Source organism: Physcomitrium patens, chromosome 23, assembly GCF_059467195.1.
Source record: "Physcomitrium patens ecotype Gransden chromosome 23, ASM5946719v1, whole genome shotgun sequence".
NCBI lineage: Eukaryota > Viridiplantae > Streptophyta > Bryopsida > Funariales > Funariaceae > Physcomitrium > Physcomitrium patens.
Window position 1 is genome coordinate 10693853 of NC_143432.1, and position 15019 is coordinate 10708871.

General features: G+C 38.5%; 1 protein-coding gene and 1 long non-coding RNA gene across 5 annotated transcripts; both read right to left on the bottom strand.

Annotated features, from left to right (window-relative positions):
- Positions 1-1959: 1959 nt before the first annotated feature.
- LOC112276050 (protein HESO1) lies at positions 1960-7748 on the bottom strand. Of its 4 annotated transcripts, none has more exons than XM_024507009.3 (10): positions 6849-7748; positions 6104-6252; positions 5580-5771; positions 5147-5311; positions 4751-4950; positions 4367-4462; positions 4162-4207; positions 3899-4029; positions 3555-3659; positions 1960-3237 (listed from the first exon to the last, which is right to left on the bottom strand). In XM_024507009.3, exons 1-10 carry the CDS (start codon positions 6884-6886, stop codon positions 2428-2430), a joined length of 1932 nt encoding a protein of 643 aa, XP_024362777.1. In that variant the 5' UTR covers positions 6887-7748; the 3' UTR covers positions 1960-2427. The 4 variants fall into 4 exon arrangements, with proteins under 4 accessions (XP_024362777.1, XP_024362778.1, XP_090102699.1 ...); XM_024507010.3 differs by having other exon boundaries at positions 6845-6986; XM_090246573.1 differs by having other exon boundaries at positions 6104-6275; positions 6849-6984.
- A 3674-nt stretch (positions 7749-11422) lies between these two features.
- Positions 11423-14206, bottom strand: LOC141044854 (uncharacterized). The gene is made up of 3 exons (XR_012216588.2): positions 12552-14206; positions 11971-12224; positions 11423-11784 (listed from the first exon to the last, which is right to left on the bottom strand). It is a non-coding gene; the product is annotated as an uncharacterized LOC141044854 (long non-coding RNA).
- Positions 14207-15019: the final 813 nt, after the last annotated feature.

Here is a 15019-nt window from a genome sequence, read left to right on the forward strand (position 1 = left end):
TTTAAAACAATCCAGACGCATGTGGTATCTTCAAGATTATTTAATTAAAAATAATTTTATAAGTGATCCACTAATCCCTTGTTTGTTTATCAAACGAGATATAACTGATTTTGTGAACATCACTGTATATGTTGATGATCTTAAGGTAGTGGGCACTACATTTGCATGTGTTACAGCTACAAACCTACTTATACGTGAATTTGAGATGAAAATGGTAGGAAAAATAACTTTCTACATTGGAATTCACATTATGCATCTAACAGATGCTAGCATTTTTCTCTACTAACTAACATATATTAGACAAATCTTGCGAAGATTTAATATGATTGATGCTTATCCATTGTCCACACCAATGGTTGGACGTGGTCGTGATGGTCATGATCCATACCGTCCATGCGAGGAGGAGAAGGAAATATTAGGAGACCAATATCCATACCTCGTAGCGATTGGAGCACTTTTGTATTTAATTACATCTACAAGACCAGATATTACATTTTTAGTTAGTGTTCTTGCAAGACATAGTGCACGTCCACGACTACGACATTGGAATGGCATCAAACATTTATTATGTTATTTAAAAGGTACTGAAGACTTGGGATTATACTACACACAATCTGCAGATCCAAAATTGGTTGGAGATTGTGATGTAGGATATAAATCTGATATTGCAACAGCTAAATTTCAAACAGGATATGTATTCTTAAGACATGAAGCTGCAATATCATGGAAATCAATGAAACAAACAATAACTGCAACTTCATCCAACCATGCAAAAATTATTGCCTTGTATGAAGCATCTCAAGAATATATTTGGTTGTGATCAATTGATAAATTCATTCAAACAATATGTGGATTTTCATATGATGATTCTCCAACTATCTTGAATGAAGATAATAGTGCTTGTATTGCACAGATGCAAGTTGGTTTCATTAAAGGTGACAGGACAAAGCATATTGATCCGAAGTATTTTAGTTATATCCATGACTTGATTACTGATCAAGTACTTATAATTAAGAAAATTGAATCTACAAATAACCTTACTGATCTCTTCACCAAAGCTCTCCCATTAAGCAACCATCGTCGACTTACTTATGGCATTGGTATGCGGCGACTTGCTCTTCTTGAATAAGAAAGTTAATGAACTCTTTACATAATTAAAGAAAATGATGTTGTACTCTTTTTCCTTCATCTATGGTTTTGTCCTTAAATAAAATAAGGTTTTCCTAGATAAGGTTTTAATGAGGCAACAATTGTTGATCTTGCAAGATCACAGAAAAGTATAGATCATAATTCTATACAAATTTTATATTATGTAAATATTATGATGAGCGAGGAAGAGTATTGAAATCACTAAATATAGCTAGCGCTCTCCATAATATTTACTGTAGAATACAATAAATACTATAGCTATAGTATTTAGAGTCTAGTGGAGAAGTACTATTTATCCTCTCCCCTTGTTCTCTTCTTGTATATGAGACACAACCAGATTTTTATGTGTGAAGCTCTCTCTCCTTAAAAACCCTCTTGTATGTGACTTACTACTACTCTTGTTTGTGTGTGACTTACTATTACTCTTGTGTCTTTCTAAACATTCTCAACATGTGCAATGAAAATTGGCAAAAACATTGCCAATACAATGTGTAAATTTCAAATTTTCTTCCAAGTTCTAAATTCGAAATCTACTCTTTATGTATCTTCTTTATTCAAGTCATATATCGAAATTAGAAGTTAATCCTTAGTGCCACAGCCACAGTCTTCATGTAAATAAAACTGCAGATAACTGATTTCATAATAATAAAATCCAACATAAACTTTAAAATGAACACATATCATCAGACAGACAGGAGGTTAAAAACCAAATATCACCTTCGGATTAAAATTGTGCCATATGTAAAGCTTTTTCAATACTCAATAGTACCACCATCAATTAATTAAAAAATACATTCTTTAATCAACAAGTTCGAAAGGATTCAAAATATGCTGATAGTATTAACTGAATAAACATGCATTTCAAGTAAGTATTCAGAGGGCTCAACCAAAAACGGCAACTAAGGTTTTTTCTTTCCAAATACTTATGTATGCCAAGTGCACTCGCAGAAGCCGTGCTGTTCTCCCGTCTCCTGTTCTGACGAGTTCATCAAAACTCTTACCAAAATGGTCCATTGCTTCTGTGTCCATCAAGTAGGTTGGTTAATCAACCCAAAACTTAATCTGAAGTTTACTACCAGCACCCAACTAATGATACTCGGCTCCAGTGCCAGTTGCGTATATCACACCTTACATGAGCTGGCACACAACTGTCTACCTTAAGAGAGCACAAGCTAGAAAAACCTACAAATCCTGTCCGCATCCGCATCTACTCTTTTAAAAACTCAGGAAAACCCAAAATACTTTATATGGTTAAAACTTGGCCTCACATACCACTCTTTACCTATTACTGCGGTGAACTGAAGTTTGGGACAGGTGGTGTCCTTGTGGCAACTGGCTATAACCCCAGTTAGGATATGGCTGTGTGACATGGTCAGTCCTGGCGTCCGACCTGTACATAGAGGTCGGAGGATAGAACATTTGAGGGTAAGGAGGATAAACTGGATAGAATGCAGGACTGACCATACCCGGGCCTCGACCACTGTAGTTAAAATCCCGAACTTCTCCTTGAGCTCCGTTTGAACCATACCCCGCTGGAGATTGATGAGTATGTAAAGGAAATGGTCGGGGACCAGTTCCGGGCCCCATGTGGTCATGACCAGAGTCTACAAAATACGGTCTCTGACCCCCTGGAACTGGGGAAATTACCCCTCTACCTTCTGCTCGAAGATATTCTCCGTGTAAAGCCCATCCGGAATAATCTTCATAACCCTGATATGCATTGACGTCTTGCCTTGAGAAATTCATTCCTCGATTGTAGTTGGAATACACACTTTGATGTAGATGCGCAGCCGAAAAACCATTCACAGGGTCTGGACCAACATACGGTGGTGCGTCTGAAATTGGATTCATCCAGCCGTGAACTGCTTTCAGTTGCTTTTCCACTGGCTGCACCAAAGGCTCTTCGGATGTTCTCTTCAAAGATTTAATCCCAAATAGCGTATGTTTCATTTCTCGTATCTGAGAAGGACTCCCTGCAGACGCATTGAGGTGAGCGACTGTATCTCGAAAAGATTGGTGAATGACGTCAAATTCTTTTTCCCGTACAGCACGTGCACAGTTTTGGGACCTCTCCGCAAAATCCTCCACCTGGATAAGGAACACCATAAGACTTCAGGAAGTACTACTAGACAAAGATAAGCTGGAACATTTATGATAATCATAAGTGGCAAAACGCTGCAGCGCTCTGGTAGAGATAGCGATTTGAACTCTACAATACCAGAAAACATCACTAATGTGAGAATAATGTGGGTATAATGACATCGATCCGCTTGACCTATCTACGAACTAGTTGTCAGATCTCGAGTAGTAATGTGAGACTGCGATACCACCGATATGTTCCATGACTACTGCGAGTCTTCAGAAATAATGTGCTCTATGCTGATCATTCTGTTCGGTGTACTCACCGACATGCAACCAAGGTGGTTCTTCGCCCATACTTTGGAGATCCATTTTCCTTCATACACACTAGCACAAAGACCTTGTTCCCACAGGCTCTCGACAGCCAAAAACTGCTTAGCAGAAAATTATCGGGTTAGCCAGCCTGTAACTCTCTAAGTTGAACAACAAATCTTAAAACGCTCTAAAATAAACTAGGAGTGACTCACACTTAGTACAACGCATGGAAAAAGCAAATCATCACTGCTAAAATATAAAAACTGAGAGAATCATTACCCTCGAGGACGGATCGAGGATAAGATTCTATGAACCACGACGTATGACGATAGTATTCAGTGTTTCAATAACCAACCTTCGTGAAGAAAGAACCAAACAGCTGGCCCAAAGTCTCCTTGTTGTCTCTGCCAAAGCCACTCTTCACATAATGGGCCACTCGTTCCCCGACAGCTGCAATGCAATTTTCTGTTTCCCGCAGAAACAACCCTGCTCTAAGCCACCCACGCATATCATGCGTCAATACCTCATCGAAATTCTCTACGTGACAACCTCAGAGCAAGACAAGCATGGGAAACTGATTCACTAAATTCCACATGGAGACTAGAGGAAGAGATCTACCTTCTAAAAGGGCGGAAAAGGAGGGAAGAATGGGTGGTGAACGTGTCTGCATTGACAAGGCCTTGTTTAGTAGTTGATACAAAACGACTAGAGGCTCAAAAAAGAATTAAAACAATAACTTCAACAAGTACCTAAATAAGATGCCAGGACAACATTCCACATGGTGATTGTACAAATACTCGCTATTGAAGATGCAGAGACATACCTGTAAATGAAATGCGGCCAGAAAGATTATTGAAAGAGAATTCAGCGTGCCTTTCTTTGAGTCATTCACATTGTAAGCTTTTGCCCATGCCTTAAGCTGTCAAACAACGAAGAACGTAAAATTCATCGGCAGTCCGGTAAAGGAATCACATGGATTTTAACCTCCGCTAAGTTTTCCATAGACAGAAAGCATCAGCAGATGCCTTGTGCCTTGCCTTACAGCATGCACTACAAGTTTCCAAATGTAAAATGTATTCTGAGATCGATAAAACCTCGCAAAAAAAGAGGATTTCAATTCTTCTACACTTGGCACTTATAATACAACCCTTGGCCATTCTACAACAAACATACGGGAGAAAAGTGTTAAGTTTATAAAGCAGCTCACCAAGAAACAGAGCTGCCGATACCTAAGATCGATCTTGGTGAAGATGCCTATCAATTCAGATTTTAGAACCCCATCCATATTCTCCATGGAGACATCACACTCGATGTTTGTGTGGACCTCCACAAATTTTACCACAGGAACTGCCGCTTTCATTACTGGTTCAATTTTGCGAACAGTAAGCCTTGTCATCCCATTTCTGCCTGGAAGGCACCATCACAACACTAAGCAGCTACATACGTGTACAAATCAACAAACATCGGTATTTAAAATTACGCATCTGTCGTTTTACTCAGGCACAAAAGAAAAAAGAAGATAAAAGAAAAATCGCTTTTCTAAACAAAAATTTAAAATTTCAATATTTGAAAATATGAATGAACATGAGAGTGGCAGGAGCACCATGATGAAGAGTGTGGAGTGCTCGCGTCAACTTTCTCAGCATCGCAATTTTGTCGCCCCGCGAGCGATCAACTGGTGAGTAGCTCATGTTGAGGGAGAGATCTAGATCACTTGAACCTGTGTATAAGTCCATCACAAAAGATCCAAACACTCTAATATGGCTTCCTGCACAACAAGCAGGACGAACACGTTACATCTGTAACAATGTGAGGAAACCCTAAAAAGAAAAATTCTCAAGCAGATTATGTCTGTCGAAGAGTTTTGTGCGTCACTGACAGAAAAAAAACGTTTCAATTCTAAATGATACTCAATAAGTTTCAGAGTGACCTGCAATCATACTCAAATCTGCTGTGGAACTATTTGTTGAGGGCTTTCAAATGCTAGCTGCACTCTTGGACATCACAGCACTAAAAAAAATGTAAATGCCACATACCTTGGATTCTTTGTTTTACGAAAGTATCCACGAATTGAACAACGTTGCGACGGTCGGCTCTCTGCTCCTTGGTCGGTTGAAGAACCGTGTACACATCCTCCAGCACACGGTCTACCAGTCTTCTGCTCTCCGGATCCCATTGTAACGTATTCTCTCGTGATTTCTCCAATTGTAAAGCTCTCTCATACATCACTGAAGGAAACAGATGAACACGATAAACTGATGTACGACGTATGAGACAAACAACAGCCCTCATCACTCGAGAGACGAGCTCTTCGTAGTCTATTTTAAAGCAAATCTCCCCGTTTTAGTGATAAACACAAGGGTAGGTTGAGCCTCGAGCAGAAAAAATCTCATTCACGCTTTTTCACGACGGTAAGTGAACACGAAAAGCGTATCCCATGATAGGCAAGAACTCAAGGATGCTTCAGGTCTATCAGTCTCTTGATAATAAGACTCGGTGCACAAGAGAACGCTTAAGGTAGAGAAAAAAATATACGAGAAGACAAACAGAAGCTTCTAACCATGTGAAGGTGGCGGTACGACAACACGGCACTCGGGCAAGAAAAACTCTTCCTGACCATCGTCCTCACAATCTTGTCTATTGTCAAGACGACTCTCCTTCAGAAAGCTCTCCTTCCCTACTTCGCCTTGGGACTTCATCACCCCTGGCCTACATCGAGAAAGGACAGACAACTTCAGATTACAAGAGAATTAGACTCGGATCATCGTTAGGGATGCCTCATCTCACACGAACAATATGCATTGTGCCCTGATAAGTAAGAAATACACTGACAATATCAACTCCTATATGCTTTCAATACAAAAGATCAATGTGCTTCATATTTAAGTGCCGGTGGGGCTGCCAAAAAAACTGGCTCACACAAATGAAGGTGAATCATTCTTTATTTTCCTACTGAATCCAACGCCCTTGCTAAACAAGCATCTATACACAATGACATGAGGAACCCTTGACGAACAAGACCTTCCAGTGAACTTTGGCAATAAAAACACTTTCTGTAAACAAATCTGTTGCAGCTGGTTCCCGGATCACGGGAATTTAAAAAGCTCTCCTTTCAGCCCGTTTTCCAACCCAAGGGGTTCCCAAGGTAGTGAATATTAAGTAATTGAGGATCCGCAGCAGTAAAGATTTTCAAATACCCATTTGGCGATCCACTGGCGAGAAACTACTCAACGTCAACCAAACAAAGGTCCTGATAACGCGTCTATCTTACAACTCAGAAATAAGAGGTGTCACAAGTCACCTACTGCATAGCACTAGCAATCCTCGCTTGCTGAAGATCCATCAAGCCAACACATCATTATCCTTGCTCTACCGACACCACCACCACCATCACCGGGCTGTCCGCATTGTTGCAAATCCAAACCCTAGTTTCAATCAAACCCCAAATCCTTCTCCAACGCTACATGTCAATACGGCTGTCCAGCACCTCCTCTACAAAATTACCGACACGCATCCAATAGAGAATGTCGGGCAAGATGCCGAGAAGGCCGTGGGCGACGCACTGACAAGGCAACGTAAAGCGCACACTTCCATAGCGCTTCGCGTAATAACTAATCCTTCTCGAAAGACGGATTGCATAAGCCGCGAACGCCGAACGCCTCCCCGGCTTCACTCCACTCCACTCCACTCCCGCAAAGTCTCTTTCACAGACACTTCGTGCACACTTCACCGGCCTGATCCTATCACCGACGCCAGATGCACAAACAAACCGGGCGGCCTGTTTGAAAGAAAGCAACCGATAAGAGGCAGAATAAAAAGGCGCCTATTCGAAGGCTTCGACAGTAACAAGGCCTGGCCTGGCAACTAAACCCGCAGGCAACGCAGCTAAGCTCCCCAAGGTCACACAAGAGAGAGCACAAGCATGGGAGCAGTAGCAGTATCAAGGATTGATTATTCCTACGTCATCCGGCACACCACCCTGCCCCGGTGCACTCTCTCTCGCCCTGTCTCCTCTTGCTTTCTCTCTGTGACTGGTGAGCACGACGACGACGACGAATAGAATTGGATTGAATTGAATTGAATTGAATGTGAATGATGTGGACTTAGAGAGCGCCGCCAATCCACGATTGGTCATCATTATCAATTGATCTCTCTGTCTGTCTATCTCTCTGTCTGTCTGTCTCTCTGGCTTGGTGTTCGTTGTAATCAATCAATCCCTGCTGTTTGTTTCCTTGCTTACTTTAGGGCCTCCCTCCACCCCCACTTCCTTCCTTCCTCCGTCGTCATCGTCATCGTCGTTATCGTCGTCGTAGTCGTCGTGCGCAGCAGCAGCAGCAACAGTGGCCGGCTGGTCGTGTAGAGAGGAGGTATCGGCGATGGCGATTTGGTCCCAGAAGAAGAAGAAGGCCCACCCATCATCATCCAACACACATCCCCCACGCCCCCCCTAATTCAGACTGTGTGTGTCTTCTATTTAGGGAGCCTGCCCGTCCGATCTCGGGTCCCGTGCGCACCCCACCCCCTATACCCGACCCCATGGGGTCCAGCATGGCATGGATACCCTGCCACCGTGTGTCCACCTGTGCTGTCCTGTCCGCCACGTCCGTCCGTGGTGCACCCTTCGGCTTATTCTGAAATTGGGGGTTGGTTATCAACGAGCCTGGATTAAGATAATAGAGAGGGATGAGGGATGGGGATTGAGGGGGACTATTAATCATGGAATGGCACATGTGTTCACCCGCTTCTAGAAAATCAAATAAAATGTAATTGAACACTCACTTACTCACTCATTCACTCACTCACATTTATATATTCTTTGTGTTCCAAATCACAATGCATGCTCAAAAATATTGTGTTTTCTCTTGTGAAAGGTCACCACTCACTCTTAAGTAGGTTGGAGGCTTTTATATATATATATATATATATATATATATAATTAAATAAATAAAAATCAATTACTCCTCTCTATCTCTCTCCAATAATTGCAATCGTGATAATTGTTCTCTTTTTTTGTTGCGGTCTTTTTCTAGCATTTTCACCACAACTATTCAAATCTATTATAGTGTGAGATTTAGAGATTTTTATATTATATTGTGTGAATAATATGTATATACATTATTATTATTGTTATTATTATTATCATTAATATTAATGATAAGCTTATATTATTATTGTTATCATTAATATTAATATTAACCTTTGCAATTTGATGTGTGATAATGTAAGTAAGTTCAAATATTCATTGTAAGGCTTTATTGGTTACTGTTTTTTTTTTTTTTTTTTTTTTTTTTCGCAAATGCTTTTGTTGTATTCAACTTTTTAGGGAAAATAAAAAAAAAAAAAGTAAAAATAAAATAAAAAACCAATACTTTGAACAATGACCCATGTGGTCAACATTAGATTTTTGAAACTATCCTTGTTTGAAACAATGTAAATTATTCATTTTATATTTTCTATTGATTATCAACATTTATTTAGGAAATCATTAGGTGAACACTCTCTTTTACTACATAGATATTTCCATGCCATGCACCCCCACATACACATAATAAAATTCTTTTTTCCACTAAAAACTCTAGGAATAATTTATGATAAAAAAAATTGTGTGCAATTGCTCACGAATTTATTTTATTTTATTTTATTTGACTTATAAAAAAAAAAGCATCATATTGTATCTGATGTATTTTACATAGACTTTAAAGAGCTTGTCAATTTTATTTATGAATTTTTTATTGTAAATATATCCTTATAATTTTTAGTGCAAATGAAAATTTTGTTATGTTTATGTGGAGGTGTGTGGCAAAAGGTGCCCACGCAATAAAAGGAAGGTGTCTACATAGTAAAAAAGGAGTGTCCACCTAACAGTTCCCTTAATTTAATACCAAAAATACATTTGGCTTGACTTCTTATTCATTTTTAAGAATCGTTTGAGCTACACAACAATTCTAACAACTAGATATAATTTTAAAATTAGCTCAACGGTATTTTTAAAATTGGCATACCCATCCATTTATTTCTATCTACAAAAATAGAGTTCTTTGGAGTTCAACAGATAACATCAGCATCCAAAAATATATTGTGGAACTGGCTGATATGTGTGAGTGTGTGTGTATAGATATATTTATGCAAATCAATTGAAACCAATAAATTTCAACACTATTTTATATGAGTACAGATATGGAATCTAAAATTAGAAATATTTAAAAAATAAACATTCTAACATTCCAATTTTTATTCTATTCTGTAAGGAATTAATGTAATATAATAATAAGTATGCAAAAAAAAAGTGAAATAATATATAAAAAAACATATGTATTGATTAAATTTTTCCTTGAAATTAAGTAGGAAAGTAGCCAAAAGGTAAGAATGCTCCATTAGATGCTCTAAGTCTCTCAGGTAAATCAATTCTTTAAAATAAAATAAACTATACTGAAAGTCGAAATGCAGAAAGAAAGCGCGATGAATGCGATTGTTCCTCACATTGAATCATTTTTATTTATTTTGATAAATACATCTAAGAAGAATCCTCAAATGTTTTTTAAAGAAGTGAACGAACATTTCACTGAGAACTGTAAGGGGAGCCAGATTCAACACCAAAACCTATAAAATATAGAAACTTGGTATTAATACACGCTTACCTCATCATCCATCTACATTGATTAGAAATCGCAACCAAAACTTCATGTTATCTTTTAATAGAATTTTATTGAAGAAATTCAACCAACACTTGTAATCTAGTCATACAATTGCTTGATCAACTTTTAAGCAAGGCCAGATAGTGTTTCAACCTACAATGGTCTAATAAGGGTTCTTCTTTCAACACCCCAAAAGTCTTAAAAAAGAAAAAAAAGAAGAAAAGCTTTGAGCAAATTCAATTAAAACAAGTCGAAACCTGATGGTAAACCATTAGAAACGTCTGTAATGGAAAATTTTCTTTCATGGGTTTCATGCAAAATTCCATTTTGTACACTTATTCACATGCACACACATCCACACAAACATACACTTTGATTATGAAATGATATCTGGGTTCAACATTAGGTTAGTGAGAGAAGAAAGTCAAAAGGGCAGAGTATAATGCCACTTTTGCTAGTTTAGGACTTGAAAGCCTTTGCCTCACAGACACCAGCTCCCGTGTGTGCTGCGGTCAACAGATGTCCAAACTGGCTTGGAAAGAGACGGGTGGAGAATCCAGCCACTTCATTCCGATCGAAGTACAAATGACAAATCTAACAGTTAGTATCAATCTCACAGTCAACTTTTCCTGGAAATCCTAAACAATCACAAGTCCATCCACATTTACACATATAGATTTTCACGGGGTACACATGTGATGATACTGCATGCCTGTAGGATTCAAACAGGAAGATCATGTTTGTAGCCTGTACCAGAGCAGGTCGGAGACTGAGCATCGTCTCATCAACAAGTAGAGCCTACGGGACCATACGTGCTGTCCCACTAGTGAGAATGTACTACAGCACTGGGGATATGAGAGCCACCTGAAGAGATCGTTTCGCAGGAAGGACCAACTTAAAGCCCCACTTGCTGGTACTTGGTACTAACACAAGTAGCATTCAGTTGTGTAGCCATGCTATCAGAGTGTGTCAATCCAACCTCCAGATCTGTTGCGTTGTTGACGTTGAAGACTTGGGAATCTGTAGATAGATCTTCAAGGGGAACCCACTCAATCAGCTCCAGTAGAAGCTAGCGGCGCATGCAGTTCCTTTGATTGCAGCGAAACCAAGGATGTGACCAGGCACTGGAACTGCACGTTCTGATACTGACGGTGCTGGGAATCCTCTTAGGAAGAAACTGAAGCACTTCAACTTTCAAACGGAGTGGTGACTTCGCAAGAGCATTTGTTAGTCAGAAGAGGTGAGAAAAGACTCATCACTTTAACATAGTTTTAATAATTAAGAAGGAATAGAAAAGAATGGAAGAGAAGAACTAACTTGGAATTCCTAGCTCACAAGTTTAGCTCGTGCTGGAAAAAGTAACCGTTTATCACTTGATCTTCTGGAAACTTTCAACGCAAAAGTAACTACCGATTTCATCAGCTACACAAGTAGGCTTTGAAGATATGCACCACTTTCTGAAATTTGGATCGCCTTGTACCTCTGCATGGTGAAGGCGATTGCCTCGATAACTGGTAAAGGCTCTATGCTTGATATTTCGTAGAATACGTGGATGGTACCTGTTCTATGCAACACGTATTCTACTTCCCTCGATCCTGAGATAGCCCTGCAAAAAATTCGTGGTTACTTTGTTGTTCACAGCACTGACAAAGGCCTCACATGATCACCTAAAATTTTGTAATAAAACTTCCGTTAAAGCATGCAGTTACAAAAACTCATACACGCAAGAATCAAATTGTAGGATGATTGTGTGATGAGCTCTAAAAAAGTTGAAATGTGAGGAAATGCTCACCGCCATAGTGGAGTACGATGATCTCTGGATCGACTTCAAGAGCCGCATCTGCAATCAACTACATGCGGCGCACACTGTTTTCCTATGGAACTGCCGTTCTTGCCCCAATAGAGCCAGTCGTGGTGAGACCCATATGTGCAGCCTGGATGTCGGCTTCAGCCATTCCTATCGTGTGCTATTCTTGTGCATCAAAAGCACAGGGAATTTGGAGAAAACTCATTTCATGTCCTCGTCGAATCAATGCGACTTTCACACTGCAAACATTCGTGCATTTAAAGCATTAAATTAAATCATCAACATGCAACGATAGCAGGCACTTAAAAAAAAAGAAAAACTAACCTTATAGCCTCATTGATACTGAGCGAAACGACTATTTCAACCACTGCGCACATGTCGCAAGCTCGGATACACTCAATGAAAGTAGAGGACTAGAGGAATCACTTAACATAGAATGCAACTAAGACAATGTCAGAGAAATGTCAGGGCAATGTCAGGGCAAGCTTTGCCAAGTTCAAGTTCACGACCTTCATGATGCGCTTAAGACCATGAAAGAAAATAGGTCAATTATCCAAGTTAAGCACCTGTAGCCCATGCCACTTCTTCCAGCTTTTGGCTGAAATAGCAATCAACGAGACCAATCATGGAATTTTTTTGATTATGACCGTTAAAGCCCAGTCGCTCCAGTGTGATCAAAATTTGGTTCATGCGGCGCATAGAGTCTCATGCACACACTCCTGCAAGCACTGGGACTCTTCTCACCACCTTCACCTCAATGGCCACTTTTAGAATCAATGTCCACAACAATCATCATCGGCAGTTACCAGTCAAATCCAGAAAAACAAAATTGTCAAGGTCAGATAGATCGACGGGATTGCTCACAGAAAGGACGAGGCATACATAGACGTACAGATAAGACCTCTGATGCCATATCGACCACCACGGCAACTCATTTTGTAGGCATGATTCTGTCCAATTACCTACGGCCAGCCATTCGAAACTGTCCAGAATTGTAGATGACTATCAAATCTGCACTCCCTTCTTCAAACTTGGCAGAAATTCCAGTTTCAGCTGCCGAACTTGTTATTATAAGAACTCCAGATATTTCATTCTTCAGTTTTAGAATTAAATTAGCCCGAGTTCTTAATAATTCTATAGAAAAACGAACAAAAATGAGGACACGGATGTTTGATATTAGTGCAATCGTCTGCATTACACCTGGTTTCAAATCGATATAGATAGAACTGCTACTTTTTGAACACCCAAACAGATGCCTCAAGAGCTCAATAAGGTTTTCCAACACGTTCAAAGCTTCACAAAGAATCGAACAGAATAGCTTTAGTCCAATCCTCTCTCTGACGAAAGAGCTTCATGTGTACATCCAGGAAACCCAAAGAAATTCACCATCATGTTATTGTTTACAATCGATTGATAAACCCAAGAACAGCAGACCTGCTTTGGTTCATGAATAATGAGTTAGGCCCCTGACGAGTTTGGACTTTATGGTCTACATATTGAAAGGTGAGGGAATGGAAACGTACATTTACTGCGAAATACCATTAGCACGGGGCAGTTCCATAAACTTCTGATCGTTGATATGATAACGCAGCATTTGACCTGATTACAAGTCAAGTAAATGTGTTTGATGACAAGACGGCCTTGGAAATAGAACCAATGTTAGGAACAACTTTGATTCATTCTACAGCTGAAAATGAGCACATCTAAAATCCACTCCAACAGGACACGTGAGTAAGAATCAATCCCATGCTAGAAACCATCACACAGCCTCAACAATCACTGAAGAACTTTGAGCTGCTTCTCAACTTCCAACTCGAGACCAAACTCGATCTTATGACTTCCATTAAAAGTTTGTCAAGCTGAGAAGAACTTACTCCGTTCGGGAGTCTGCAGATTAGATTCTCTAATTCCTCCAACAATCCACCTGTTGCTTCAGGGTTGAAAAAAGGCTTGCCTCTCAGAATTCAGGGCTGACTCGCAGAGAAGCAGTAAAGTGATTATAAGTTATATGATATTAGTTTCGCAACTCCTCGATTCTCTTCAGGTGTTGTCCGCATCAGGAATAAAAAAAAACCACTACAAACAGCTCCTCAGTTCAACAGACCTTCAAGAAACTTAATTATTCTGAGAGCAAGTAGTACTTCGTAACGCAATCTGCGTTAAAACTCTGCAGGCTCTCTCGCTCTCTCTTGCAAATCGCTCATCAAAACTCATATGTTTTTATATTTTTATAGCAAAAAATGTGACTTCTTTTAATTTATAGAAAAAAAAATTAGAAAAAAATGTATATGATACTATCTAAACTTCTTACACTACTAAACAAAATTGAGTTTAATAAAAATTATGTATATCTTTGTTATAGAGAGTCTAAAAATATTACTTAATAATTTTTATAAAATAGTATAATTACAAAGAAAAAAATCTATATATATATATATATATATATATATATTATAATTATGTATTTTATTTTGTTTATCTTATATATATTTGAAGTATGCTACATATGTTTTCTATTTAATGAATGACTCCATAAAGGTTCTAAGAGGAGGTGTAGGTAACATTATTACAACACAATATGCTAATGATTTAATAAATATTTGGAATATTCTTTAAATAGTTATTAGGGATTTTTAGTAGTTCTAATACTTAATTTGAGAGAACTAAAATTGTATTTATATTAAATAAAATCTTAATCTATATATATATATATATATATATATATATATATAATTTTTTAAAAAAAAACTAATTTTATTTTCATGTATGATTTAATGTTTATTCTTAGTATTTGGTATTAAAGCATAATTAAAATGATACAATGGTGGCAAAGAACTCAAATAAAAATTTTAACCAAAGAAGTTTGAAAAAAAGCTACTTATATGTATATGTATATATATATATATATATATATATATACTTGTGTGTGTGTGTGTGTGTTGGTTTTTCTAGTTGGATAATTGAAGTAAATAAATAGCTTTTCGATATTCTTTCGTGATTATTTACCTTCAAACATTTAATGTTAATTCGTTCA